The 27429-nt window shown below is 42.4% G+C and overlaps 1 protein-coding gene across 11 annotated transcripts; it reads right to left on the bottom strand.

Annotated features, from left to right (window-relative positions):
- Window positions 1–3730: 3730 nt before the first annotated feature.
- Window positions 3731–26478, bottom strand: nfyc (nuclear transcription factor Y, gamma). 11 transcript variants are annotated; one of them, XM_067613122.1, is made up of 11 exons: window positions 26367–26478; window positions 14859–14968; window positions 14631–14699; window positions 13157–13270; window positions 11227–11322; window positions 9978–10154; window positions 7661–7729; window positions 6296–6451; window positions 5786–5890; window positions 5581–5640; window positions 3731–5102 (listed from the first exon to the last, which is right to left on the bottom strand). In XM_067613122.1, the coding sequence occupies exons 2-11, from the start codon at window positions 14955–14957 to the stop codon at window positions 4983–4985; spliced, it is 1065 nt and encodes a 354-aa protein (XP_067469223.1). In that variant the 5' UTR covers window positions 14958–14968; window positions 26367–26478; the 3' UTR covers window positions 3731–4982. The 11 variants fall into 11 exon arrangements, with proteins under 11 accessions (XP_067469223.1, XP_067469218.1, XP_067469226.1 ...); XM_067613117.1 differs by having other exon boundaries at window positions 14631–14702; XM_067613125.1 differs by having other exon boundaries at window positions 14859–14965; window positions 26367–26444.
- Between the last annotated feature and the right edge of the window lie 951 nt (window positions 26479–27429).

Genomic DNA, 27429 nt, shown 5'->3' on the forward strand with positions numbered 1-27429 from the left:
GCCCACTTCTCCCCTTTCTGTTGTTTTTCCACTGCACTCTTCACTCCAAGCATTCACTCACGCCCCACAGAGCCCGCTGAGCTCCGGGACTCGACAGCCACTCAGGGAATCTATGGGAACTTAAAAATACTCACATCAGCAATTGTGCACTATACAAAGTACAGCATAAACTCACTCCATCCGACCCCCACCAACCTTTTATTTCCGCTTGGACGTTTGCTTACGCCACTTAATGGCTTTCTCAGACCGCACTCTTGTTTGCCTTTATTTAATCTCTTTTGTCCTCTCTTTTTTCATCTGGTTCCTCCTCTTTAACAAAAATTTTTCTTAATGGAAAAGATCAGAGGAACATTGAGAGAGGACAAGCAGGGAGGGGGCAGATGAGTTGTTGACACAATGTCTGTTGTGTTGGGTTAATGTTGTTCTGATACGTCTGGTTATAGTCTTTGGAGAGATGAAATGACATTGTATCAAACAGTGCCGTGTTTGGAGCAAGAACCCCCGCTGTACAACGCACTCCAACCATCACGTAGACGCTGTAAAAACATCAGCTGACATGATGCAGTTTTCCTATGTGTGATGAATATGCATGTGTGACTGACTGAAGTGACTGAGGCAGGAAATTACAGTAGTTTGGGTAGAGACCTCACTCAGTGGCCCATTCATGACTAGTCAAAAGATCCTTTGTAACTTACTACCACTAGTTCTTTTACAGCAGTGAGTGAGCAGGCTCCTCCTAGAAGTAAGCAGCGTTTTAAAGACAACCATTTACTGTAGAGGGGTGGAGGGGACTGCAGTGTAGACACTACCTCACTTCCTTGGCCCATACAAACTGTGCTATAAAAAGATACACAATGAAGTAGAAATATTGAAAAAGTGGCTGGTTTTGAAACATACAGAAGGCAAAAGTCCCTGCCTCTTATTAACAGTCAGACTCAATCCAGTCCATGAAAGGTAAAAGGTTAAAGTTTGCAGGGTTAAAAGATTTGTCTCCAGTCTATTAAGTGAGGCTACAATAATTAATTCCTAATAAGTCCTAAAAGTCATTCTTCTGTATCTGAAACTGAAGTCTTTCTGAATGTGGAAGAGCTCAGAGCAGGAAGAACACTCAGCTGTTACAGTTCAAGTGTTGAACTAAAAGTTTCATTTGAGTGGTTTCTGCCTCATGGAAAAAATGTTTCTCAACTGTTCTGAATGGACCGAAACGATTTGGAAGGCGGTGTATTAAAAAGGACATTACTCAACTGTTGGACCCACCTTTGAGGCTCTGTCAGCAGCTAAAGAGCTGCTGACAGGGTGTCAGTGGAAGATATTTATCTTCATCATAATTAATAACTACTGAAATGTGGGCCTTTTTTTGGAGAGCATGTTAATCATAATGCAATAAAAGCTCAAGAATCTGTTAAGGTAGTTAGATCATTTTGGGGGCATTTTTGCCTTTATTTGATAGTTGATAGCATGGAGACATACAGATACGGATAAGGGTATGACATGCAATAAAGGCCCTGAGGTTCATACCAGATTGTGAACTCTTTGGCCATGTGGCATGCAATAAGAATAGGAAATAGTTCATTTTTAGTTTAAGTTTGACCAGCTTACTGAATCCTTACATTCTGTGTCACAATGGCTTGAGTCCTCTCACTAAATGTAAAAAAAACAATACGCAAAGCCTCATTTGGACAATCAGACTTCTCTGTTAAAGGAACAAAACTATGGAAATGTCTACTCACTGAGTTAAAGATGCAACACAATTTTTTCAATAGAGATGTTAAAACATTGCTAAAAGAGACACAATATTGTTCTCGTATTTTTGTGGATGGTTTTTTTTTTTTTCCTTTTCTTTTTTCCATTTTAACTTTTTTAAAAAGCCTTCTGTGGACAGGTGTTGTGAATTAGCGCTTCGCTACAAACATTAAATATAGTGCACCTGGTGCTTGTGCATAATTGTATGTTGCAGTTCCAATGCTATTCATGCGACTCAAATAAAATAAGCTTAACTTAAAACGTATTCAAACTTAACTATATTGTGCCTTTTACAACAAGAGCTGACAACAAAAAGTTTTTTCTTACCTGAAACAAACGGTTTAATATCTTTATCAACAAACTCTGGGGCATTTAATACCATTTGAGGTTTGAATTGATGTACTGTGTTTTAATACTTTTAATGAGCCAGAAACTGGACAACCTGGTTGTGAATCTGTTTCACCTCCAGAGGTGCTGTTCTGTTGCTGACCCTGCACTCTGAGCTCCTTGTGAAGGGAGATAAGCAAGATAAGAGAATTTTGCTACAGGGATCATAGAAGTGTCACATTATTCTTACACAACACTGTAATGCCAGGACCTGGGAAAAGCTTGCATTATGGTTTGATGATGATTAAAAGAAAATATCCCAACACCTCAGACAAAGAGAAAAGAGGATCAAAAACAAACCTCATCTTAGTGACTCTTCACTGGTGTTATGTTGCTAACATGGTGAGACCAACTGGTGTTGTGGCCCTATCACAAGGTGCAGACCACGGCCAAAGTGGTCAGCCCCAATTCATCTGGCCATGGTTGCCTTGATCTGACCAGACGAGCCAGCCAAGAAAAATACCAGCAGACAATCCTTTTCACGCTTGACTTAAGCTCAAACATTCTCACAATCCTCGTTCTTCTTATTAGAAAGAGCCAAGCATGAGTCTGCACTCATTAATGCAGTTATTGTTCAGTGATTAAGTCGATTAAGAAAGGGCCCTCCGGTTTAAGTTATGTTTACTTGTGGCACTGACTACCGTGGCTTAACCAGACAATTGTGTAGCGAGGAGTCACTATGAGCATATATGTGAGGAAATTAATTTGTTTTCACACTGCTAGATAAGATACTTGCCATCTTTGAACTTTCAGCACTGACACAATGTTGAATGTGAGGTCTATTACTTGGGGCAAATTGGAACATTATGAACAGTGTGCATCTCTCTGCCTACCTAATTTTCTGTTCCACCATAATTACTTCTCTTCCTTTTAAGATTTAGGTCGGATAAGGAATGCAGTCTGATCTCACAGGAGCTGAGCAGTCTCCAGCCAAATAACTCGTGACTCTATTGTTAACCGCTTGCCCTTTCTGGCACATGAAGCTTTTCCAGCACTCAAGGAAGGTAGCAGAAATAAGATTAGTGGTGTTCATATAGTCTGGTTTGGGTGCAATGTGTAGATACTGATTGCACACTTTTGCCAGACAATTGTAGTGTTGTACACTTTTGATATGTCCATGCTGCTAAAACAAAGCTAGTGATGAAGAATGTTAAAGCTGTGCTTGGCAATAAATCAGGTGTTCTTATTATAACAGTGGAATTTACTGGATGAGTGCTGCCCTCCTATGGCCATTTGGAAAAACAACACAAGCACGAGCACTATCAATGTTTTCTTGTGTCCTTAGTTAAAATAAGTCCTGAGCATTAAAAGACTTATCTTTGTCTTATGACATTGCTTTCATTTCACACCTGTAAGATCAGAGTACCTATAAAAGCAACAAAGGACATTATACTTTGGGCTGTGCTGTTGTGATGTGTCTACCTGTAAATACAGTAGGAGGTGACAGTCTTATCTCCTGGTGTGCTGTTGCATTTCTCACCTGTCTCCCTGTCTACTCTCCCCACACCAGTAAGGTGCTTAATTCACCTAAAATAAAACAACAAAAAGAAGAAGATGAGCTACCAAGACACACTCAAAAAAAATACGATGTAAACAAGACTCTTAGACAAGTTATGGTTTTTATTTTTTCTCACAAACAAAGTTTGTTTACAAAAAGGAACATCAAAAATAAAATTGTACCTATCTATTGCATGTCATGCTGGCAGTTTGAACTACATGCAAAAACAACAATAAGAAGAACATTGATAATAATCATTACTGTACAAAAAATGATGAGATAGATATGAGGCCAAACATCATTTCAAAATCAAAAGAAAAACACTTGTATTGAAAAAAATGAGATATCTATAAAAAGGGTGTTTTTTTTTGTTTTGTTTTTTTTTTTGCTCCAGACGGAGTCATGTGTTTGTACATGAGACTTAAACCAGGGCACAAGACTCCAGAACCACCCGAGTAGAGTGAAACTGCATAGAGACAGAGAAGAGCTTCCCCGCTCTCAAGACAGAGGGATGAAGAGAGTGTGTGAATGAAAGGAACAAAATAGAAGAGTAAAGACGACTGTGTCACATACAGTTAACCTATACAGTTTGAAGCCCTTACAATGTTACGTCATGCTTCATCATCAAAGTGGAAAAAACAACACAACTACATGAATTTATCATTGAATCTTAAAACCTCTTCTGGCAATCCCTTAGATTGACTTGTTGTAAAAAGTGATATCTGAGGTATATGGCTTCATTTCATCCATCAACTACATGACAAACAATGAAGAGGGTATGATTCATGTCTTCCCATAAGGAAAGCAAGAGGTGAAGAGTCCCACGGCTTCCTCCGACCACAGATAAGCTGGCCAGAAGCAGGTCATGTAGACAGAGATGGACACTTTCCCAAATCATTTCCAAATGGAGAGCAGACAGGAAGGAATAAAACACACACTTTTTTTTCATATTTTAAAAGTTTGGACATGAGATGAAAGGAAGAGTAGACTGTTGTCAGGGACTGTGGCAGTGGGTGCACACTTTCGGCACAGATGTGGGGTTACAGATGTACAAAAACGTAAACTGTGACTATGCATTGATGCAATTTAACATGTTTTCATGAGCGAGTCAATCAGTATCCCTTTGGTTTTTGATCCAGTGTACTAAATTTGTTACAAAAAAAATGAGTGTTACAAGATTTCAGGTCCCTCGTCTAAATGAGCAGTGCTTAAAATCAAGATTATCAAGTGTCCTTTGACAGAGTCGGTTGCATGTGTCGGCATCACATGGGCTGGTGTGTGTGTTGTATGTATGTGTGTGTGTGTGTGTGTGTGAGTGAGTGTGTGTGTGTGAAGAAAAGGTTCCTGGTTGGGCTCAGTCAGTGCTGACCTGCGTGACCTGTGCGTCAGCTGTCTGGTTGGTGGACTGAATGAACATTGGTTGGGTCAGCTCCTGTCCTGCTGGCATCGTCACCTGCTGAATCTGATACAACTGCTGTAAAAACAGAAAGACAAAGAGGTTGAAGGTGTGGGTGTAGTCAGATGTGGAGTTACATTTGGAGTTTTTCTCATTTTCCTACAAGGAAGTACCTGTGTGTACTAATTAAAATTATGCTAATAATGCTAACAAGACAGAAATGAACATACTTGAGTAAATCACATGCCTGAAAATAGAGCAATATTCAATACACATGGGAATCCCTCCTATGTTGCTCTTTCTGAGGGTTCTTTGTTTTTTCACCCCATAAAGGGTTATTTTTGGGTTAGTTTTTTGAGTTTTTTCGTTTTTCGAATCAAGGGTCTACAATAGAGGGTGTTTTATGCTGTACAGATTGTAAAGCCCTTTGAGGCAAATTAGTACCATAATTTGTGATTTTGGTCTACATATATAAAAGTGACTTTGTATCTCAAAATGTGTCTGTCAAAGTTTAAGCTTTTACACATTACATATCTATGTTTTTTGCATTCATTACCTGTCCATCAGTAAACTGGTTGAACTGCTGCTGTCCTTGCTGTACTTCTGTCTGCGTGATCTGAAAACAAAACAAGTTATTAATTTACCGTACGTTTTCAACGCATAACTAATTAAACCATGTGAATGCTCGGATATCAGGTTGATCGGTAGATTCTTTTAATTTCATTCACGGATTTTTTTTTTTTTTCTCTCATTGTGATCACCTGCTGGGTGTTGGCGAGAGTCTGAATCTGTCCTTGAACCACTTGTGCTCCGGAGACAGGCTGGGCTAAACGGATGTATTGTAGCTGGCCTGTGTTTAGTTGCACCTACACCCAACCGACACAGGGGGGAGACAAAGTTTGGTTTAAAGCAAATGTCATTTGAACGCAGAGGTCACAGCCATTTTCCTATTCTAGACAATAATCATTCACTTGCCTCTGGTGAATTGTTAACTTTCTAAAACGAATGTGTGATAACTCTGAATAAACAGTGGAGGATAAATAATTCACTAAAAACACAGTGTTAATTAAGTACCACGATGTCAACCACCATGACAGTAACAACATGCAGCAAGCACGCTACTATGGCATTTTGTCTGTTTCAACCTGGGGCTTTCTCTTCTTCCTCTCATTCCAATCTCTGACCTTACTTTCCACTGCTTGCTTCATCACCAAATGCTTCCTCCTCTAATGCCCATCACTTTTATTTTCCAGCTTAACGCCATTTCTTACCGGAATTTGCTGGATCTCTCCTGTGTTAGTGATGATCTGCTGCATGACCTGCATGGTCTGGCCTTGGGCTTGAGCTGTCTGAGCTTGACCCTGGGCTGTAGCCTGGACAATCTGTACCTGCTGGCCCTCACCCACTTGCATGGCCACTGGAGCGCTCTGAGGGAGATTAAAGAAGAGACAGAAAGACAGAAATACAGAAATACAGAAAAAAGAAAGAGGGACACAGAGACAGAAGTAACATATTAGTTGTTTAACAACAGCTAGTACAGGCATGTGGTTTATGATTGACACAAAGCAAAGACCCAGGAAATCACGAACTTTCCTGGAAAAGGATTGTAACCCAGCAGTATGAAGCTCATGTGTCCCTTCATTTTAACAGTGTTAAAAGATCATCATGCAGGCACAAAAGACACGAGGACATGAGGTGACAAAGCAGATTTCAAGACCTCTCATTCTCCTCTATCTGTCACACCATCCAGGAAAGGCCACCTGATCTGATGCTTTGGGCTCAGACTACAGGAGTTTCGGACCTCTTTATCCCCGATTCACCCCTCCCGACAATCGGAGGAGAAATCTAGTCTTCGACCTTGGTCCGTACTGATGTTCGGCCCAGATTGTCTGGTAATGTGAAGGTTTTGCAGATCCAATCTTAAACTTCCAGGACTGCTCGCAGACTCATCGGAGCAGCCCAGATAATTTCAAACATGTTTGATATTTAGGAGTTAAAATCTGGATGATTACATCACTACTTTCCGAGCGGGACCACAACAGCCAATGAGAGAGAGCTGACGGTGTTGCCAAGCAACGGTAAACATTCTAGCCCTTGAGGCTAACGTTAGCTAGCATACTACTGTTGACAGATATTACAACTGACATCTCACATCCAGTTTTTGCTGAAGAACAGACAACCCGTGATGACCACTTCTCTCCAACCACTTTTTCATCCAGACTCATTTAATGTTCTGCTTTTGTTTTTTCTCACTGCAAAGCATTTTGTCTACATCTGCTTCCCCATGAGATCATGTGAGATCACGTGAGGTGGTGCATTGCTACATCTGGCACAATAACTTTAACATCCTTAATATCTTAATATCCTGTAGTGTGTGATGCGCCATTCTTTTCAAACCTCGTAATGTGTGCAGGTTTGAGATTAAAGAGAAGAACATCTGTGAAGTTTCTCCTTATGTGCGTGGAGCAACCTGATTTCAAAAATCGGTTGAAACTCTTACTTTACTAACTTTTAAAACTGTAGTCTGAGCCTGGCTTTACAGACCTCAGTCACCTGATCGGGCCGAAGCTTGTCACCTACAGGGCTGTGGCAACAAGCAGCGATACATATAAATGGACGTGTGCATGTGTGTTTACCGTGATGGGTGTGCCCTGTGATTGCACCTGCACTTGCTGTAACTGCTGCATGGTGGCACCTTGAAGCATCTGATGGCCGACAGAATAAACGACCAGGCGGTGGAGAATGAGAAAATGAGAGAAAGACACACAGTGAGAAAGCAGCGATTGCAACAACTTAACACATGAATATAAGCATGTGTGGAGTGTATGCGCAGAAAGCTTAAATGTTAGAGCGGCAAACTGTGACATATAAGCAGCAAATGACATTTAGGAGCATGTTTATCAGATATGCAAGTAAAATAGGGGAAATGATAAAGGGGCTGCGGTGAAATGACAAAAACATGTAATAACAATCATGGTGGTGTTTAGACAGGTTTAAAAAATGCATGTACACCACAGTGACATTTATGGCAGCTTAAGTAATGTCAGCGGTGGTTTCATAAGAGAGTTGGTGACCTGAGAGGAAAAATGGCAGAATCAGTACAACAGTGACAACTAGTGACACTGAAAGCTCTGCACATGGACACAGATACAAAAAGAAAGTGTGTGAAATGAGCCCATCACCTTTCACTATTCTAACTTTCACTGTCTTTTCTTTTTATTTTTGTCTGTCTGTATTGTAAAGCATTTCCTGTTAGCACCTCACTCCACAGACCAAATCTCTTGCACCAAACATGACATGTGCTTGATGGGTAGTGGAAAGCTAAGCTTTATTTACATTAGTTAACACAGGAGTAAAAAAAAGGAATTATAGAATCTGAATACTGAAAAGAGGGATCATGAGGATGCAAAGGTGCACTAGGATTAAGCTGGTAGACAACAAACCAGATACTTAAAAGGTACAAAAAGTACAATTACCAAGTTGCAATGACAGAGAGTTGTGGTGAAGCTTAGAAAATTCCAGCTTTCAACAAACAAAAAACCTTCTTTGAAGATTTAAATGTAAACCTTTCACTTATTCCCGTAAGGCCCACCTTTTAAAGTGCTACCTTGTAAATAGCTTACAATGGAGTCTACATAAGGTGAGTGTCAAAGTGTGACCTCCCTGCTCTCTGCAGGGACTGCAGCAGTAGCAGCGCTAGTGAATCAGGCCAGGTCTAAACGAGTATGACAGCTCAGCTAAAGGCAGTCTGCTGAAGCAGCATGAAGCACCACAGCAACCCAGCAGCATAACTACATGACATGCAGAGACCAAGCTGGAGAGAGAGTGCTTAGGAGCAAAAGTAGTAGGAATGAGACAATTAGAGAGAGAGAGAGACAATTGAAAGGTTTCCCCAAATATATCTGTGAGCTTATTGGGTAGTGAAAGCATTATGATCCTGAGGGGGAATGTTCACTCCCCAATACTGTGTGCGTGCGTGTGAGAGGTTGAGTGTGTGTTTATATGCATGTGCGAGGGACTTGGATCATTTTATTAAACAGCTATTAATTCCCTGTTTTCATTTCTCTCAGCTCATTTGTTTGTAGCTGAAGCACACTGCGCTAGTGAGAATGACAAACAGGAAAAAAGAAAAAAAAAGTGTGTCTAGCTTTAGATAGTTAATTCTTAAAGTTTTTTTTCTTTTGTTGTTGTATTATTAACTTATAAGGCAACACATACTGTGTGTGCCTCATGCTTATATGAACCAGGATCTCAGCCCAGATTCACACACAGTAAAGCTGATGATATGTGTTTATTTTGGAGTCAAGGATTTTGCAAGAAAAATAAAATGACACAAATTACATCACTCACTTCAGTTAAAGAAAGTATTTTATGTGTCTATAAACATAATTTATATACTAAATAACATATAAGGAAATATTCATCTAAACAAAGTGTTCAGATCACATGTTTCCTCAGCAGGGTTTCAGAGGAGTGTGTGCAAGTGTGTAGTTATGTTCACTGGGTGTGTTCTGAGGTTCAGTTATTCCTGCTGGTGGGAGAGCGGTCAGCTCCTAAATGTGAGCTAAGACTAATATCAATAAAGCCAGGTGTTACTACCTCAGTAACAAGCCTTTTATAGCAGGATTCCTGGGATCAGGTGCAGTCTAGAATGTGCTACTTAACATTATTTGGGAGACTGGTAATCCTTCACGTGATACACAGACACACATATACAATATCTTGTTCTTGGAAGTTCAGCAGAGGCGTCCTTGACTGGTTATTTGTGTGTTTTTGTGGGGGCAACTCAGCCTCTTAGCTGTAGTTGTAATTCACTTGGTTCTCCACACTGCCTGATATTCTCATATCTAGCTGTGCTTTCATTTTGTTGTTGCTTGTTTCAATTTTGGTGCAAGTCCACCGCACTCTGTGAAGTGCTTTGTGTCAAACCCTGAAACAGGTTGTTAGCAGTACCTGTCCTTGCTGTGGCTGTGCGATGATGATCTGTCCGGGCTGGATGGTCGTGGCTGTTTGTGCGCCAGGTTGCTGGCCCTGTTGTGTGCCCTGCACCTGTACGGCTCCGGGCTGCTGGGCCAAAGTGAAGTAGTACTGCACCGGCTCTGCTGGAGCTACTGACTGACGCATCTCCTCCTGAAAATGACACACACACACACACACACACATTGAAGGAGGCCTATCAGTCCATTACATCTCCATGAATTATTTTTGTAGGTGTAACGGTAGAGGAGGGCACATCTGATAAATAACTGATGGGCTGCGGCTGGGGAAGAGTAATGTAATCTGGACCTAAGATCCATTACAAGCATCATACAAGTCAATACCATAGACTTCAGGCCTGGAGGCTGGCTAGACTGAACGTGGTGTTAACTCTGATCAACCTGCACAATTTACACAAAAAACAGTACCAAACATTTATGATTCCAAGGTATTGTAGGTGTACAAAAACTGAATAATGTGACAGTTATTGATTTATGTATGGAAATGCTTTCTCTGTTCGTCCTCTTCCAGGGTCAGCCACAGAAATGCAGCGTCAGAGCGTGTTGGGATTCAGCTTACTCAGCGCTCTTCAGCAGGTTGGATGCTTGCTGGCACGGGTGCTTGAGTCCAGGTCTAACAATTATCACAATTTAAGTGTCAGTGAACACTGACCTGTGTCGTCCTGCGCCATAACTGACTAATGAGCAGGGCTTCATCTTGATGAGGTTTTTCCATCACCAGAAGCGTAAACACCCCTCTCCCAGCTCCATGACAACACAGCTGAGAGTGTAGGATGTTTACATGCCTGGAGACAGTCTACTTGACAACAAATTTAAATATCGCACGCCTCCATCTGGCATCTTTAATTTTCATACGGTATATCAAGTTCCAGCTTGAGCAAAACTTAAACATAATATTCTGTTTTCCTTAAGAAAAGACACTTGAATTTGTCTGAAATGTCCCGGGTACAGGACATATTCCAAACTACAGTGTCATCGCTGGGGTTACTGTTGGCTGTCAGAGGCAATAAGATGCTGCAAACATCCGACTGAAAGCCCTTGCTATCCAAACCCCAGCTTCCAGTCAAGGATGTTTACAGCACCTCCAGGTTGCCAACAAAGATGAAGACACAGATAATCAGCCTAACTTTCATGTGTGAGACAAGACTCAGATCACCTTTGGATACACCAGCTGTTTGCCAGTCAGTGTTAGCGGGCTTCCCTACCTGTCGTTTAGGGGGCTTCAGGTCGTCGCGGGGCACAATGTCGATGAGGAAGTCAAACTGGTCAAACTTCGTTATCGCCATGGCAATGTCGTTCCTCTGTTAACATGACAAAGACACAAAAGGTCAAGTGATAAGGTCAGAGTTTGATTATGCTAATTCAATACATACAGCTACCTATATATAAACATGCCTCAAGGGCCTCAATGTCAACTCCCCAGAAATAACTACTACTGTGGAGTTGAAATTAAGTTCCCAGTAGCACTGTAACAGGTATTTGCTTTGATAATTCAGCTCAAAGGAAGAGAGGATAAGTTTAGAGCTGAAACGAATAGTCAATTTTGAAAATCAGTTAACAATTTGAGTCACTTTTCAAGCAAAAAATGGCAAACATTCCAGTTTCTCAAGTGTGAGGATTTGTTGGTTTTCTTCTATTATTGTAAACTAAATGTCTTTGGGTTTTGGACTTTTGGTCGGACAACTTCATCATGTCACCTTGGACTGTGGGAAACTGTGATCTGCATTTTCACAATTTCCTGACATTTTATTGACAAAACTATAAAGAAATGGATTGGCAAATTAATCAAAGATGAAAATAATGAATTGCAGCTCTAGAAAGGTTGCATGAAAGTTCAACAACTTTCTTTTTTTTTTTTTACCCAACAGTCACTTAAGGCACTTAAGGATTAATAAAAACCAAACACCCTAGCATCACAATCATAAACCTGTGTGTGAGACGGGTGGAAATTAACAGGAATGACGTTTTCCTGCCCTCATGATCACAGCTGCTATACCCCTTCCCATATCCACGGCAGTGTGCTGTCTCTGTGGAATTTTCCACAGGATATTGGCTGTCAGGACCCCCCATTGTGGCCCTCCCCGCACTAGAGGCTATTTATAGTCGCTTGATTAATATCTGGTAGCACCAGGTCACATCTACACTTGTTCTATTGATGAGCGTTGCTATGGTGAAACCAATTGGCGTGCCCTCTTCACAATAGGACTGAGAGCATGTGGAAACGGAGAGCACTGTCTTCCCTCACGTAGACACAAGTGAATCACACATTCATGAGTTGTCACGTGTATCTAATGCGTCATCTGTGGTGTAAAATGTAATTCTCATGTAAACTTTCACAGTAAATGGAGTTTCTATTTTAAGCATGCGGTGCAGAGATCCTCCAACTGAGAGTTTCATCTAAAAAAAATTGAACCCTGGGACAGAGATAAGCCAAAACAACAGCAAAGTGAACACACTTCCAAAGTAGGTCTTCAATTTAAGACTCCTCCGAGACTCGCTGCGATGAAAGCGATTACGCTGTCTTTTTTTCCAGCCTCTTTTTCTACCTGCGTTGGCATACACACGCATATCCATGGGCTGCTAATCTCTCAGAGGTATGTGAATGGATAAAGTGGACTTAAGGACTTTTATGTTCTACTCCACAGTTTTTCCCCTCTTGACATCCAGGTGAGACAAGCTCTAGTCTGATTTTCCCAACTGTTCCCATCAGTACTCTCATGTTCCCAGTTTCCTTCTTCCCCTCGCATCATTCCCAGAGTCCATCTTATTCAACTTTGGGACAGCAGAGCAGGCAAAATGGCACCGGAGGGAAAAGTGGGTCACCGGTGCCCGCATGGCTTTGCTTTCAAACAGAGGGATATTCCTCAAGGGGATGCTGGTATGGGGCCTCTGCTTGTATATGCACACAGACACAAGTACTTTGTGAATATAAAAGTAAAAATGATGCATGGGTGTGAGACTGGAGTTCAAAGAGTTGAAAAGAAAAATGTGGTAGAATAAAGATGTGTAAAGAAACAGGAGAGAGGCAGGGAAACACAAGTGTGATCTGATATGGAGGAACAGGTAAAGAAGGATATGAAGGAGTAAAAAGAAGACGACGAGAACAGAGGTCACGTAACTATGTGTGTGCCTGACCTGTAGTGTGCGTCTCTTGTTGTCCTCGGTGTGGATCCATGCTCTGAGGGTGAGCTCTGTGATGAATATCTGAGCTGCCTTGGCAAACAGGACCGGAGCCTCTGCGCTGATCATCTGTACGGTCGAGATGGAGTTACATTTGGTTAAATACGCCCACATGCTATATGCTACATAAATCAACCAGAACCTGACTAACAAATGGATGCATCAATCTCACAGGTGCTGCAAAATAAGCAATAAATTCATTCATTTGTTTAAACTCCAAAACATCACTCAAACAAAACTGTTTCACACCTCTTCAGTTGTAAAGTCACAGTTATGTCAGCCTCAAGTGGCAAATTGCATAGCTTGAAACCCTATTTCCTCATACTGAGTGGCACTGAACTCTCAGACCAGGCCACACAATATAATTAGTTAAGTATACGGACATAAATGTGAAGCTTAAATGTACAAGACGGGCTGAAATAATGCCACTCCGCTCACATGTGCACGCACACATGCAGTGAAAAGCTGCTGTGTCAGGGCTGCCAGAAGGGTCTTGTCTTCAGATATGTTAGTGATCTCCTGATCTCTTTACCACTTTAAGCTGCTGCTTAACTAAGGGGATAGCGCTCTTCACACGACACATTCGAGCCACACACATACATACACACACATGTTCCAAGGTTCTGTCTTTAGAGACCATGAACGAACAGTCCTGGCTGATAATCTCTTGTAATGAGGGAAAAATAATCACTCCCCCATGTGCCTTTACTGTCGAGTTGAATGCAACTGACAAATGTTAGCAGATTAGTTTCTTTGAATAAAGCTCGTGAATTAATATCAAGGTATATTTTAAGTGATTGGTAGCCCAATAAAATCAAATCCTTCTTTTACTTTACCCAGTTGTTCAACTTTAACCACAACTTGTCAAAATGAGGAATATGTTTAGAAAAGCAGCCAGAATCTCTGCAATGTGAAGCTACACAAGGTCAAATCAGCTCAACAGCTACTGCTAATGGCTACACTAAGTGGTATTAACAGCTACTTACTACACAATCTGTTTTGTAATTTTACTTAATGATGCTTGATTATTTCTCTATGCACAATGTTTTGATGTAAACCCATTTGATATAAATAATGGACTTCTTATCACCAGACATTGCTGAATGCATAAGAGCTGATAATATTATTTCCATTATATAATAATCTTTGCTGTTCAGTCCAACAGACCATTCATGGGCACTGAGTGGTCTGAGCACTCGTAGAAGGCACTTGCTTTTCCCAGACTTGCCTGATCTTATGTCTGTAGTTATTCAAAATAATGAGGAAGCCAAACACATTGTAGTGCATTTCTCTCCTTTTCTCAATATAGTTTATCTACTGTATGTAGTTTCTATTATTTATCTAATATTATAGTTTCATTACTGTACACCCACCTCATAATAAATATTTTCTTCAAATGATGTGTCAATTATTTTGACTCTCCTCTTACCTTGACATCCTCATCCAGCTTCATGATTTTCTTGATTCGAGCCAGAGGCAACTCCTGCACACGGAAATCCTTCTGAAATGAACAGATGGGTGTTCGGTTGGTGGCAAATAATAGTGCACAAAGGGATTTTCATGAGTCTTGGGAGACAATATTAAACATTTGAATTTTAGTGTTCATTCTGTTGGTATGTGTGTGTGTGTGTGTGTGTGTGTGTTTCAATGAGCGTACCACAGTCAGGTTCCTGATTTCCTCCATGACACGAGGCCAGAAGGACTGGAGAGTTTGCTGGGCATCGCTGCCCCCGGCTCCAAACGCATCTGCAGACATCCTCTACTCTGCTGCACGGAGGGATGACAGGGGAGGAGGGAAGGGGAGGGATAGAAGCAAAAGGTTAAGTATTAGAAAACAAAAACAAAGACATGGTATGTTAAAATTCACAGACACTCAAAGCAGGTCATTCGCCAAGGACACAAGACACCAGGACACGGGATACAGTGTCAGTCCAAGCCAGGCCTGCGCTGCCCACAGCGCTTCCCGTGTGTCAGAACCACATATCCTATCATAGCCTATAATTATAATACAGTGAAATCTAAAATAAGGCCCTGGCAGGCTCTATTCTTGTCCTTGCGGGATGTTGACATACCCAAGATCGCACCACCAGACTGGCTGCATGCTGCCTAATTATGAATGGCTCTATCACCTTCTGCACATAGCTGCAGCTTCTTTGCCAACACAAGCATGTTATGTGCAAGTCAATATCTGCTGGTGACCCCGCACACTGAGGACAGTGCTGAAGCCACAGATCTAGGAGACATGTGTAATTTTGTGTCATAGAGAAACAATCTCCCAACAACACAGACACATGCTCGCAAACTAACCAAAAGTTGTAAACTGAAATAAAGCAAATCTTACACACATAAGCGCCAGAGCTTCTACAAGGGGTCTGACGGCTGGAAAGAGGATCCAGCAGGTTACTATGGCATGCCAGGAATCTGCTGGGGGAATATTGGGCTGCCTGTCTGAGCACGCAGAGCTTGGAGTGTCTGGATCGCACTCTTTCACTCTCCCGTTTTTCTCCCTACCTCAGTGAAAAGATTCGGCAGGGAGAGAAAAAAACAAGAAACATGGGGGGGTACAGAACAAGAGATGAGTGTGTGTGGAGCTACTCAGGAGAGACGGGGTGTGTTTGTGTGTGTTGCTGAGGGAGGGGTAGTGCCTTGTCCAGTTCAGCATTAATCCAGCGCTAAGACAAAGTGCCAAAGGCTTTAACAGGGGGTGGTAAGAGACAGACAGGGCCACAGTCACACTGCTGTGCAAACTAGCTATGTGGGTCAAACAAGACAGACAGAGGGAGACACACAGAGAAAGAGACACATGACAGTACAAAGAAAAAGAGTGTTAGGAGAGGGGGGGGGGGGTCTCCTATCCTTTCTTTTCTCACTCTGGGCCAACAAGCATGAATGGCTGCAGCTCTGGTCCAGCTGACAGACCACTACAAAACAAAAGACAGCCTTTCAAACCCTACATCCAGTGTCCCCCCGCCTCTAGGTTCTGTTACAGTGGTGGTGTACCAGGGGATGGTTTTGACTTTGGGTCCATGTCAGCTCCTTTATTCATACCAGTTAAGTGCAGCTGTAAATATTTTACACTGATAAATCACTAATTCAGAATGTAGGCCCTTTACCGGATTGATTTTTGACAGGAAAGACTGCCTCACTGGCAGATGTGGAAGTTACTGAATAATACAGAAGAGGCACTGCTGCATCCCGTTCTGTCGTTGAGTTTTCGACAGAGTGTAGCCTAAATCAATGAGACAGAATGGCAGTGGGGGAGGAAAGGGGGGGCGGCTTTATATAAATCAATCAGGCCGCATGTAGCTATGGCATGCCAGGCTAGTGATTGACCTTGACAATGTCTCCCCTTCTCTGTCAGACGCTCCAGTGTCCAGTTGCATTTCAAGGTTGATTGAAATCCTGCAGTCACTAGAACAATCCCGGCATTCCACGTGGCAGGAATGACAGATGGGAATTGTAGTCTTTTTTTCCCTCTGCCCGACGGGTGAACTCCCCTCTGCCGGTTCTTTCGTGGTCTCTGTGTAGTCTGCCACTAAGCTGAACAACGTGACCATGAACAGCACCGTGACCATGCAAATAGGGTGAACAAAATAAGAGCAATGAGAGCCATTTGTTTTTCCAGCTAAACAGCATTTTACCACTTGTATCAGCACTTGATCTTGTGATAATTTTTGAACAAGACAGCCTTGTGTATCTGTGTGTGCCAGCTTGTGTGGTTCCTGCTACTGGTGGCCTGTCAAGAAACAATAATTGAGCAATTCACTTAACAGCATTACAATCAACCATCAGACTAATTACCATGGTTACAACACTATGGCCCAGAGGAAACACAGAAGGATAAAGGAGTTAAAATAGCAAATGATTCGATTGACAAGTAGATAAGTGAAACACATGGGCCACCCCAGATCCTTCTTCTGCTCTCTCTCTTTCACACACACACACACTTCCCTTCTCGTAAACTCTTGCTTTTTCTTTCAAAACACTTGGAGAGCAAGAGCTGTTATTAAAAATCACACATACACCCCAACCCCCTCTTGGTGACCTTGTGACCTTCAATCTAAATACACAGCCGCACACCAACCGCAGCGGCAGGAGATGGAGGATGGGGGGGAGGGGTGGTGGGTGGTGGAGTCAATAAGTGAGAAGAAATGAGAAAGCAAGTGTGATGAGAGGCAGGCTGAGGCGTGAGAAGGGGGAAAAGAAACAAAAATGACATATGTGAGAAAAGAGAAGGGCTGAGTATCAATACGCCCTTGAGCCTTACTCCTCCAGCAAGTGTGTGAAACCTACAGTGTACCAATATCACCATATTTCCAAGGGCTTGGTATCAATGGAAAGTTTGCGTGGGAGCACGCCGATGTCTGACACACGAGTGCATAACATAATCTTTTCTGCTGACTTTGTGCAACACACCTGCTATGGTCTGGGTCTAGTCATAGTCAAACAAAAACTCTGCACAAAGGAAATAAATCATGACACTCCCCGAAAGCTAATAAATGTCAGTATTATCAAAGCTGTAAAAGGTCTGGAGGTTGATGCAGACTTGAGAAAACCAGTGTCTAGATGGCTTATTTTATCTGCACTGATAAGTACAACTTGCTTCTGTATTTCAGGTTTCTAACCCAGAGTGAGCTTTGAAGAACTACTTAAATAAAAATCTATACTAAAGAATTTAGCTTGTCCAGTTCACTTCCTGTAGCATTATCGGTCACAGCATTGCAAGTCAATATTGATAAAGTATCTATAAATGTTATGAATGTGTTGTACTGTCATGTGTGCTTGTTTTCATGATAATTATTCTGTTGTACTGTGCAATGAACTCAAAAAGCTCATCGCTCCTGTGTTGCTCCAAGCTGCTACTGTATGCTATATTAGGGTACATTGTGTTGTTCTGCAGTGTACATCTCTCTTCTCCTCTTCCCTGCAGTTGTGCTGTCCTTCATCAGGTCATCGAGACAGGGAGATGACGGTGTTGGGTTTCCTTCAAACTGTGCTCGCTCTCTCTCTCTCTCTCTGCATGTCTTTGAGGATAAATGTGATGTCTGTGCTTTGTCACAGCACACAGCAACTTGCTCTTCCTCCTTGAAGCAGCTCAACATCTCTCTTCCTGTCTCTTCTCCAGTACTTCCCATCTCTCTCTGTCACTCGTGGTCGTGCGTTTCTCTCTTCCTCTGTCTTACTTACTTTCGGCTGATCCCCTCCTTCCAACTTCTCTGAGAAAGTCAATGCTGCTCCGCTTGCAGCAGCTGAATCAGCGCTAATGTTGTTCTGCCAGCCTGTTCCTGCACCTCTCCTCTCTCGTTCCCATCCCTCCCTCCCCCACCCCCCCCTCTCCTATTGGCACGTCACATTAAGTGGCCACTCACAGCAGCATCAGCAACTCGCTCCAACTCTGACATCACACCACTTTACATGAGCCTTCGATTCCTGTCCAAATAAACCTGATAGCAGTGCAGAAGACCGGAAAAACAACAAGATAGTATCACTTAGCCGTATGCCTCTTCAATTGCTCTTTAAGATTACTAGAGGAGGACAGAAAAGACAAAGTGGCAGAGAAAAGTTTCAGTCTAAAACTGCACATTGTCTGAAGAGAGTGGAGTTGAGCGAATGGATTAATTTGTCTTTGGTTAAAGTGAAATGTTCTGCAGTTAATTGCCCCATAATGACCTGACAGTTGGTGTAAATTGAGCTTCATTTTGCTGAGTGTAGTTGATGCATAATGAGGCAAGGCAGTCTGGGACAACCTGAAGGCCTATTTGAAGCAGAAGAGTGAACTTATCCCTGAGGAGTTTCAGTATCACATTGCCGCTGTGGTAAAGAAAAACTCATCTCATCCCAGATCTTTCCCCTGAAGCAGGACTGACGCCTTACATTGAGGCAGATGTGCTCTGAGAGAACTTGACCCACACAGAAATACAAGAAGCACATATTGTACCAAATGATTGTGAAAATGTTGGCAAGTATTAGAATTTGCATCTAGTGCGATTTTTTTTCCTCCCCTTGATCACTGAGAAACTTTGTCAGTGCAAACACATCAGTGTAGCCATTTAGTTAATGTGTCTGGTCGATTTGATTAATTTATTAGTGTGAAAAGCTGCGAGAAAGACGATTAACAATTAACACGTAAGCTGTGATTTAATGCAGTGACAACCCAGATCACGGCTTCAGTTTTACAGTTTTTACAGTGCTGTAAATAATTTTATATTACATAGTTGTTAAGAATATAGTTCAGTTATTTCCAGATTGTGACACAATTTTAAAACCTTTTACAATTTTTTACAACTGCCTCTCCAGTCCCAGCGACTGTTAGCAATACATGTATATGGGCGAATTAACATAAACGATGTTAAGAAAGATAGAGGGAGAGTACAACAGAGAGGAAAAGAGAAGTACATAATTTCTTCCCGCACATCATGACCTTAAAGTAACCTTCCACGCAATTATGATTCATGCTTACTGATAGATCTGTTTCACTATAAATGATGAAATCAACCACAAGATATTTTTATACAATATTGTACCAACTATGGGATGAGTGCTGCCTTACTGACAATGTCTTTAGCAAGAGATTTCCACAAGCCCCTGTGTGATACTGTCAATGATGTAAAACGGGCAGTTTTTAGGAAGGTCACTAAAGGTTGAAGTCCGCTAGGTTTTAAAACTGGCTTCCTAAGCAGAAAAGGGAATGCAACTCTGTTTACACAACATACATTACCATAACCCTGAGTAAATAAGTAAACTTAATGTTTAACCTTTAGTGTTTAATATGACAGCTTCATTCTGATTTACTGTGCCCAAATAGATTAAATAAACACAGTTTGGGTAGTAAATGTTATACTTACAAACATTCATTTTAAATGATGGCCATAAGTCAAAGGGGGTGTATTTACAAAACCTGAACTATTAAAGCGTTCACCTTGATGAACCCAATCACAAATACCACACAGAAACAGACTGGCATAGTTACAGCATGCAGGGTAAATGATCTACTCAGGAAAAACAAAAAAACAAGAAGTTCCCAGCCAGGAATTACAGATTAACTACAGGGGCACGCACAACATTTTCACAGATGTTGGTACAAATGTTTTGTGATTAAAAAAGAACAGACGGGGTTATAATGATGGACACGCTCGCTGTGACCTGCAGTGCAACATCCCTTTGGCATGGTTGGACCAAACCGACCGACCAAACAGCCCTGCAAACTTTGCCCTTGGTTCTGCTTCAAGCCAACTCCAGGAAGTGCTAGTCACTGATCTCCCAAGGTCATTCAACAGAGGAGAGAGAGAAACCAGAGAGGGAGGAGGGAGAGAGAGGGAGAGAGAGAGAGAGGGAGAGAGAGAGGAGAGAGAGATGAAAGAGAGAGGGGGAGGGAGAGGGGGAGAATAGAGAAGGACAGGCTTTTCAACTTTCACTGCAGCACTTAAGTGACCCCAGTGGTTCAGGCTGTGTACTTTCTAAGAAGCTTAATAAAAACATCACATACTGCACATATTAGCTGTGTTCCGTATCCCGCTTTGAGTTTCGCTTCCTCTGCGTCCTCTCATCTCCCTCTACATGTTTCCTTCTCGTTGCTGACAGAGAGACTGCAGGAGCCAATCTCACATTCCTGTGACCTTCATCCAATGCTAGGCCCAGTCTCTGGCGTCAAAGTAGGCAGGGCTAAAGCTACCTGCATATTACACACTGTAACACAGCTGACTCCCCCCTGGCTGCCCACACTTGTCTTTAGTGACAGTGTACACATGTAAAAAAAAAAAAAAAAAAAAAAAAAAAAAAAAACCACATGAGGGGGCACCTTAGTGATAAGCTGAAAGGCCTAGCTATGTGTAAGTGGTTTGTTTGGTTTACTTTTTTCCTCCCCTGGTGTGCCTATGGTACAGTGTGGGGCACAAATGATATTCAAATCTCATGCAGACAGCAGCCAACCCTGGGATTTGGCAGCAAGGGCTTCAACTTAGGAGTTATTTTTAGTCTCCCTCGCTCAATCTCTCGCACACTCTCTCTCTCTCTCTTTCCCCCAACGGGACTTTGTTTTGTCAAAGGCACCAATGGAAACTTTCAATTAGGGAGCAAGGGAGGGGAGAGAAAGGGAGTCAGAGGCAAGTGAGAGAGAAGAGGCGCCCTCCAAAGATTCCATCAGAAGAGATCAGATCAAACTATTAGCCTCCTCTGCCCCTGAAGCTGACAGGCTGACAGTCTGTCCCATCTGGGCGTCTGGCACTGCTGGGGCCGGGGGCCTGGGGGATCCTGAGGTCACTGCAACCAGCTGCACCTCTACCCCTGGGGACCCCTGACACCGACAGTGACAACAACACTGAGAGATATCCTCCCAGAGACCCCCCATATACAACAAATCTCCTTTCAACATGGATGCCATCTTTGCTGCTCAGCTCTGCGTCACTGTCTGGCGCTAACGTGTAAACAAGGACGTTGGGGGGGGGGGGGGGGGGGGGGAGCGGGGTCGGGACCAGCACACTGAGGCACTGCGGCCTCCAGGACATCAGCACCACAAAGAAAGTGAAGTGCATGTGAGCTCAGAGTCAGAGTCTGGAAGCGTTGCACTTCCATGCAGTCGATAACCCGGCACAGAGTAAGTGTTTAAGTGCGTGTCTGTGTGAGTGGTGGTCCAAAGTCAATACACAACAAGTGACAGCCAAAGAAAAACAGACTTCACTATATATTGTTACTTTGAGGGTGAAAAAAATACACCAAACACACAATATTAACAACCATCACAGGTTTTTTTACCACAGTCCACTCTGTAAAACCATCCAAGCTGTACTGATGTAACTGAACTGAAGGACATGGATGAGAGCAACACACACACACAAGCACACGCAACATACAACTCCAATCTTCCAAGGAGAGTACTACAAGATAGGAAAGGGAGGGGGATTGGGGACGGCTGTAAAGGACAGACACTGTCATCACTGCAGAGCATGATGGAGAGAGAGAGACAACAGAAAGTGAACCAAGGCAAACTATTTTTTTCAAAAACTCAAAGCCTAACCAACTTGACAGGTCTTCTCTCTAAGTGTGTTTTCAGCGGTCAGACTTACCCCTGTGCCCTTCATGGTGAACGGTCTACCCTGTTGGAGCAGAGCAGAATAGAGGGAAACTGATAGCCCTGTTCAAGTCTCCTTGAGAGAAGCAGCTGCAGCAGGAAGAAGAGGCACAGAGGTTGACAGAAAAACTCTATCAAGCTCCTTCACTTCCTCCAGTCCCCTGATCGTATCAACAGACAAAAGGCACTTTAGCTCCACTGGATGGCTTTAAAAAGGCTCTCAGCCCGGCAAGCCCCCCCCCCCCCCCCCCCCCTTCTTCTACCCCTCCCCCTTCTCTCTCCCACTGCCCCGTCTCCTTCAGCAGCCCCCCAACGTCCTACTCCTGCCTAAACATAAAGCTCCGTGTCTCTTCTGTTTCTCTTCTGACCAAGTCCCCTCAACTAGCTGACCTTTTCTCTTTCTCTGTCTTTTTTCACTCACTAACCCCTCTCCCTCTCTCTAGCCAGTGACCCGTGCGTTTGTCTTTGAGCTGACCCCTGGCCCGGCGCAAAGAAGAGGGCGAGTGGGAATAAAAAGCCAGCACAGCAGAAGGCAACAGCGCAACAGCAGGCAAACAGTACAGCGGCACTCCCGACTCACAGACAAAAATCTCTAGCCTCCTTCCCCTTTAACATTCAAGAGTAATCAATCTAGCTTGCTACATGATACTAAAACCCCGCCTCACACCCGGCTCCCACCTCACTCTGACACTTGCAACCAATGAGAACACGGTGTCCTCCTATGCCATTGGTTGTTGAACACACCAGTCAGCGCTGACACATCCCCCGCTCCTCCCCTTTCCTCCACCCAACCCCCTTTTACCGACAGCCAACTTCCTGCTCTAAGTTACCTTGAGCTGCAGGATAGGGGTCAGGGAAAAGAAAAGAGGAAGAGAGAGTAGAGAGGAGAATAGGTGAAAAAGAGCAAATAAAGTTGTGGAAAGCTCCTCAGGGAGTGTGTGAGGGTGTGCTAGTGGTGGCTTGCCTCGGCATTGTTTGTTCTCAGGCGGTCCCTGCCTCTCCTGCTGTTGGACGGATGAGAACGGTTCCACGGGCTGCTCTCTGACAACTGCTCTCTGCTTATTTACAATGTCAAACTAAATGTCTCCCTCCGCCCCGCCTCCGCTCTGTCGCTACAGGCTGACAGCACAGTGATGCAGGCAGCCACGCTGACCCTCACTGGCTAAAAGAAGTGCCAGAAAGGATGCCGCATGTTGCATCCACATGATTTAAAGTACAAAAGCATACTGGGCAGACTCGCTGTCTCATACGTGTGCACAGGCATACATGCACATCCACACACACATACACATTTTGCCCTTGCTTTCTCATTCATCCTTGCTCACAGTCACAGGTACACACTGCGCACATCTAGCCTCTAACCAGGCTACTTGTTATATTGAGATTCATTGTAATGTTATGCTAACTAAGGAACAAAATTGTCTACATGCGTGGTCACTCATTATCTGCATAAAATATGAACTTAGTTGAATTAGACTTTATTCAACAATTCTCATGACTCACAGAAACATTTAGCTATTCTGCTTACCGCAACCACAACATTAATCCAATGAAATCCTTATTATAGTGTCAATCAAATTTACACAAACACTAATTACTGCAAAACAGATCATCGCAGTGTCTTTGCACAAAACGAAGAAAAATCAGCTGATTCGTGAGCAGCCACCGGGGGGGAAAAAAAGAGTGCATTTAATTCTCGTCCTATTTGTGGATAAACAAGACTTAAGAGATATGAGTGAAAGTCTGTAAACAAAGACATTGTTGTCTTGACCCCAAAAAACGACGCTCACAGCAACTTCCACAATTAAAACGTCATCAAAAAACCACGTCAGCAATGTCATACAATGCCCTTCTTGTTAACTCGCCACTGGTTTAATGTGCATACCTCCAACACAGTAACCTTTACTTTAGAACACCAAGGCAGGACACGACTGCTCATGTGCACAACTCATGGTGTTAATGCACCACCAACTACATCAGTGGCTCCACATCGTGTATGCAAACTGATTAAGACCAAGTAAAGCCTAGACGATAAAGTGTTGAGAGGTGACAGAAGCTTTGTGTTATGGTAATGAAATTTTAGACAGAGTAGCCTTTAACTGATAACTTGTGCAAAGGATGGAGGTGCGACCTGAAGCTTATGCAGCATATTACTGCAAATCCTGACTGTAGTGAGGAACACAACCAGCTTAAGTGAGAGCGAAAGAGAGCAAACCTGCCCCATCAATGAAAAACCTAGAGGGGGAGGGGAACCGGAAGGATGGAGAAGGACAGAGAGGAGAGTTGTTACAGGATGGGAGGGGTAGAACAAGTGGAGAGAGAACAAGATAGAGACTCAAGAGAAACAAAGCTAAATGTTCCCTTTTCTATTTTTGTGAGGAGCATGGGGACTAGAGCAGGTACTACAGCCGTCCAGTTAATGATTTAAGTGGTGCTGCACAAAGATTAATCCATCCAGCATGGCTGCCGTTTCAGAGCAGTTCTCTGTAGGTACATTCTGGTTACCCAAAATGCCTCAGTAATGACACCTGGCAAGGTCACCGTACAAATGAGACCTTCCCATGACCCGTGCTGCCCGTAGCAGAGACATGTTTGCTCTCACTGACGTTGTTTAGAGATAAACATCCACCAGCCAGACTGCTGGTTTCATAAACACACAGCTTCCTGAGGGTAGCCAAGCCAAACCATGCATTCACCCACAAACATGCAAAAACACATGTACACCTGCATATGACATCTTTTACGCAGATTAAGTTTCCTACTGTATGAGTGACCTTCATTTTGTCATTTTAAATATAGTGTAATGGAAAAGTAGAGTAAATTAAGAAGAGAACAATAATGAACCTCTTCTAGATTGATAAAGTTAAATAAACTGTAGGAATGGCACCTTCAAATTATTAGATTCACCAGCACTGAGATAGTATCCTTTGTTATTCAACGTTATCTTTAATATGCAATAAGCACATTCCTCATAGATATTTACTTTCAAGTCAATGACTCAAAAAAGGGGCAAAAGCAGAAGTGCAGCTTCATGTTGGGTGTTTTCTTTTGTTTTGATCTTGTGGCTGAGTTTCAATCATTTTATTATCTAAGCTTTAGGAGTTTTATCAAGAACAAGTGTTGCTAGCACTGACCCGAGTAAGAAAACAAAGACTCATATTCATATTTACACATTGATAGCACTGGGACTAAGTTAGAGTAACTTTGCTCTTGAGTTATCAGTTAATACGCTGTTGACCGTTAACGGTAAATAATGTTAGATGATACATTAACGTTATAAGCCAGTTAGGATGAACAAAGTGGCTAGCAGGAGATGATAGCATCGAAACAAATGTCCCAGTTGAGGTAACGTAGCAGGCAGAAGTCAGTTTTCAGTCAACAGAGTCTGGGCTCGCTGAAATAAACTAGCTATCATTATGCGAGCTATAGAGCTAAGTTGTGAGATATCAGCAGCTTAAACAATTAAAAGGCACATTCACTGCTAGAAGCTAACGCTATCATGCTCATTGCTGACCGTGACTTTAATGCTAACGATAGTGAAGTTAATGTGAGCCTGTCGCAGATGAACACTGGTGACAGTTGCACAGCACAGGAGACCATCCGCAACGTGTCTTAATTTTCATCACCACTGGACAACGAGCCCTGCCATCAAATGAAAGTTAGTAAAGCTTTCCAAAGCTATGAAGAAGCAGTCTAACCAATAAAGACAACGTTTGGATCTGTCCTTCAGACCAATCAAACCTCGGACTAGATTCCACCAATCAAGGTTTTTAGGGGCTAAGTTCCTTCTGCAACTGACGCCATTCGGGGGTCCAGCAGGAATGGCCAATCCGTTTGAAAACCACTCAGACAAGAGCCAATATGGCGGACACAGAACACCAGTTTCCTGACCGCCCGTGATCCCTTCAGCGGGCCACCAATAAGCGCCTCAGAGAGCGGGGAGGGAAATGGCGCCTGTGTTCATCTTCCAAAACAATCGTCTATTGGTCAAGAACAGCAAATGAAAAGAAGCGAAATAATTGTCCCCGCTTCCACCTAACGCGGACCACTTTCTCGTAAACGTTCATCATACATATGAATTTTTAATTTGTTACTCACTTTGTTTTACGGGGTCGAAGTGAAGTCCGGCTCAGCGTATTATTTATTTTATTTAGCTAGCAAGGGGAAACAAGATGGCTGCTATTCGAACCGGAAAGACTTTGACGCACGAACGTGATGACGTTGCAATGACGCTCCCTTAGCGATGACGTCTATTTTTTAGCGTTCTTCACTAAGTTGAAATGGAGAAGACGATCTATTAACTCCTAAAGTATTATAAATCACAGTGAAACATGAGTGAACTTTTAAAAACTACAGTAACTCAACTTTGAATATAACAGTTAAAGTCCCACCTCCATTCAAAAATGTTTTTTTGTTTCTTTTTTTTGTCCCTACTGTTGAATGTTTGAACATCACTGTTCAGAATATATGCAGAGTTTTACATTAGAAGGCTGTTTTCACATTTATCTGCTGAAAATTTCTCTGAGTTCATTGAAACTCCAATTTCAAAGGGTGGACCTAAAAGCATGATTTGTGACAACACAAATAGTTTGGAAGCCAATCCTAGTCCAATATTTCAACTTTACAGTGAAATAAGAGACATCTTGTGTCCAATGGTTAAACTTCTGAAATGAAATATATTTATAGATTATTGAATTTTTAATGAAGAAGAAATAGTACATCCAATTTTAAGGATTTTAACAAAATAATTGATATTAGACACAAATTATTAGTTAAACTAAACTGTTTTATATACATCTTAAAACATGTCTAGAAGGGATTTTTAACACAAGCCAGGTGTTTGTATGATAAGAAATGAACACTACTTCTGCTTTTTTTTGTCTTTATTAACATAAAACTACTACAATTTCTTCTTCCACAAAATGATCATACACAAAATACTAAAATATTAATCTTACGGTTTGCAGAGTAAAAAAACTGAGCTAGAGGGAGGACACTTCATAAAACAAGAACAAAATACAAGAAAGAAAAATGATATACAGTTCTTCAGACTCCTTCACTTTTTTCACATTGTGATCTTGCAGCCATATGTTAAAATCATTTAAATTCATTTTTCCCCTCATCTACATTTATACCTCATAATGACAAAGCAAAAACATGA

Source organism: Thunnus thynnus, chromosome 15, assembly GCF_963924715.1.
Source record: "Thunnus thynnus chromosome 15, fThuThy2.1, whole genome shotgun sequence".
NCBI lineage: Eukaryota > Metazoa > Chordata > Actinopteri > Scombriformes > Scombridae > Thunnus > Thunnus thynnus.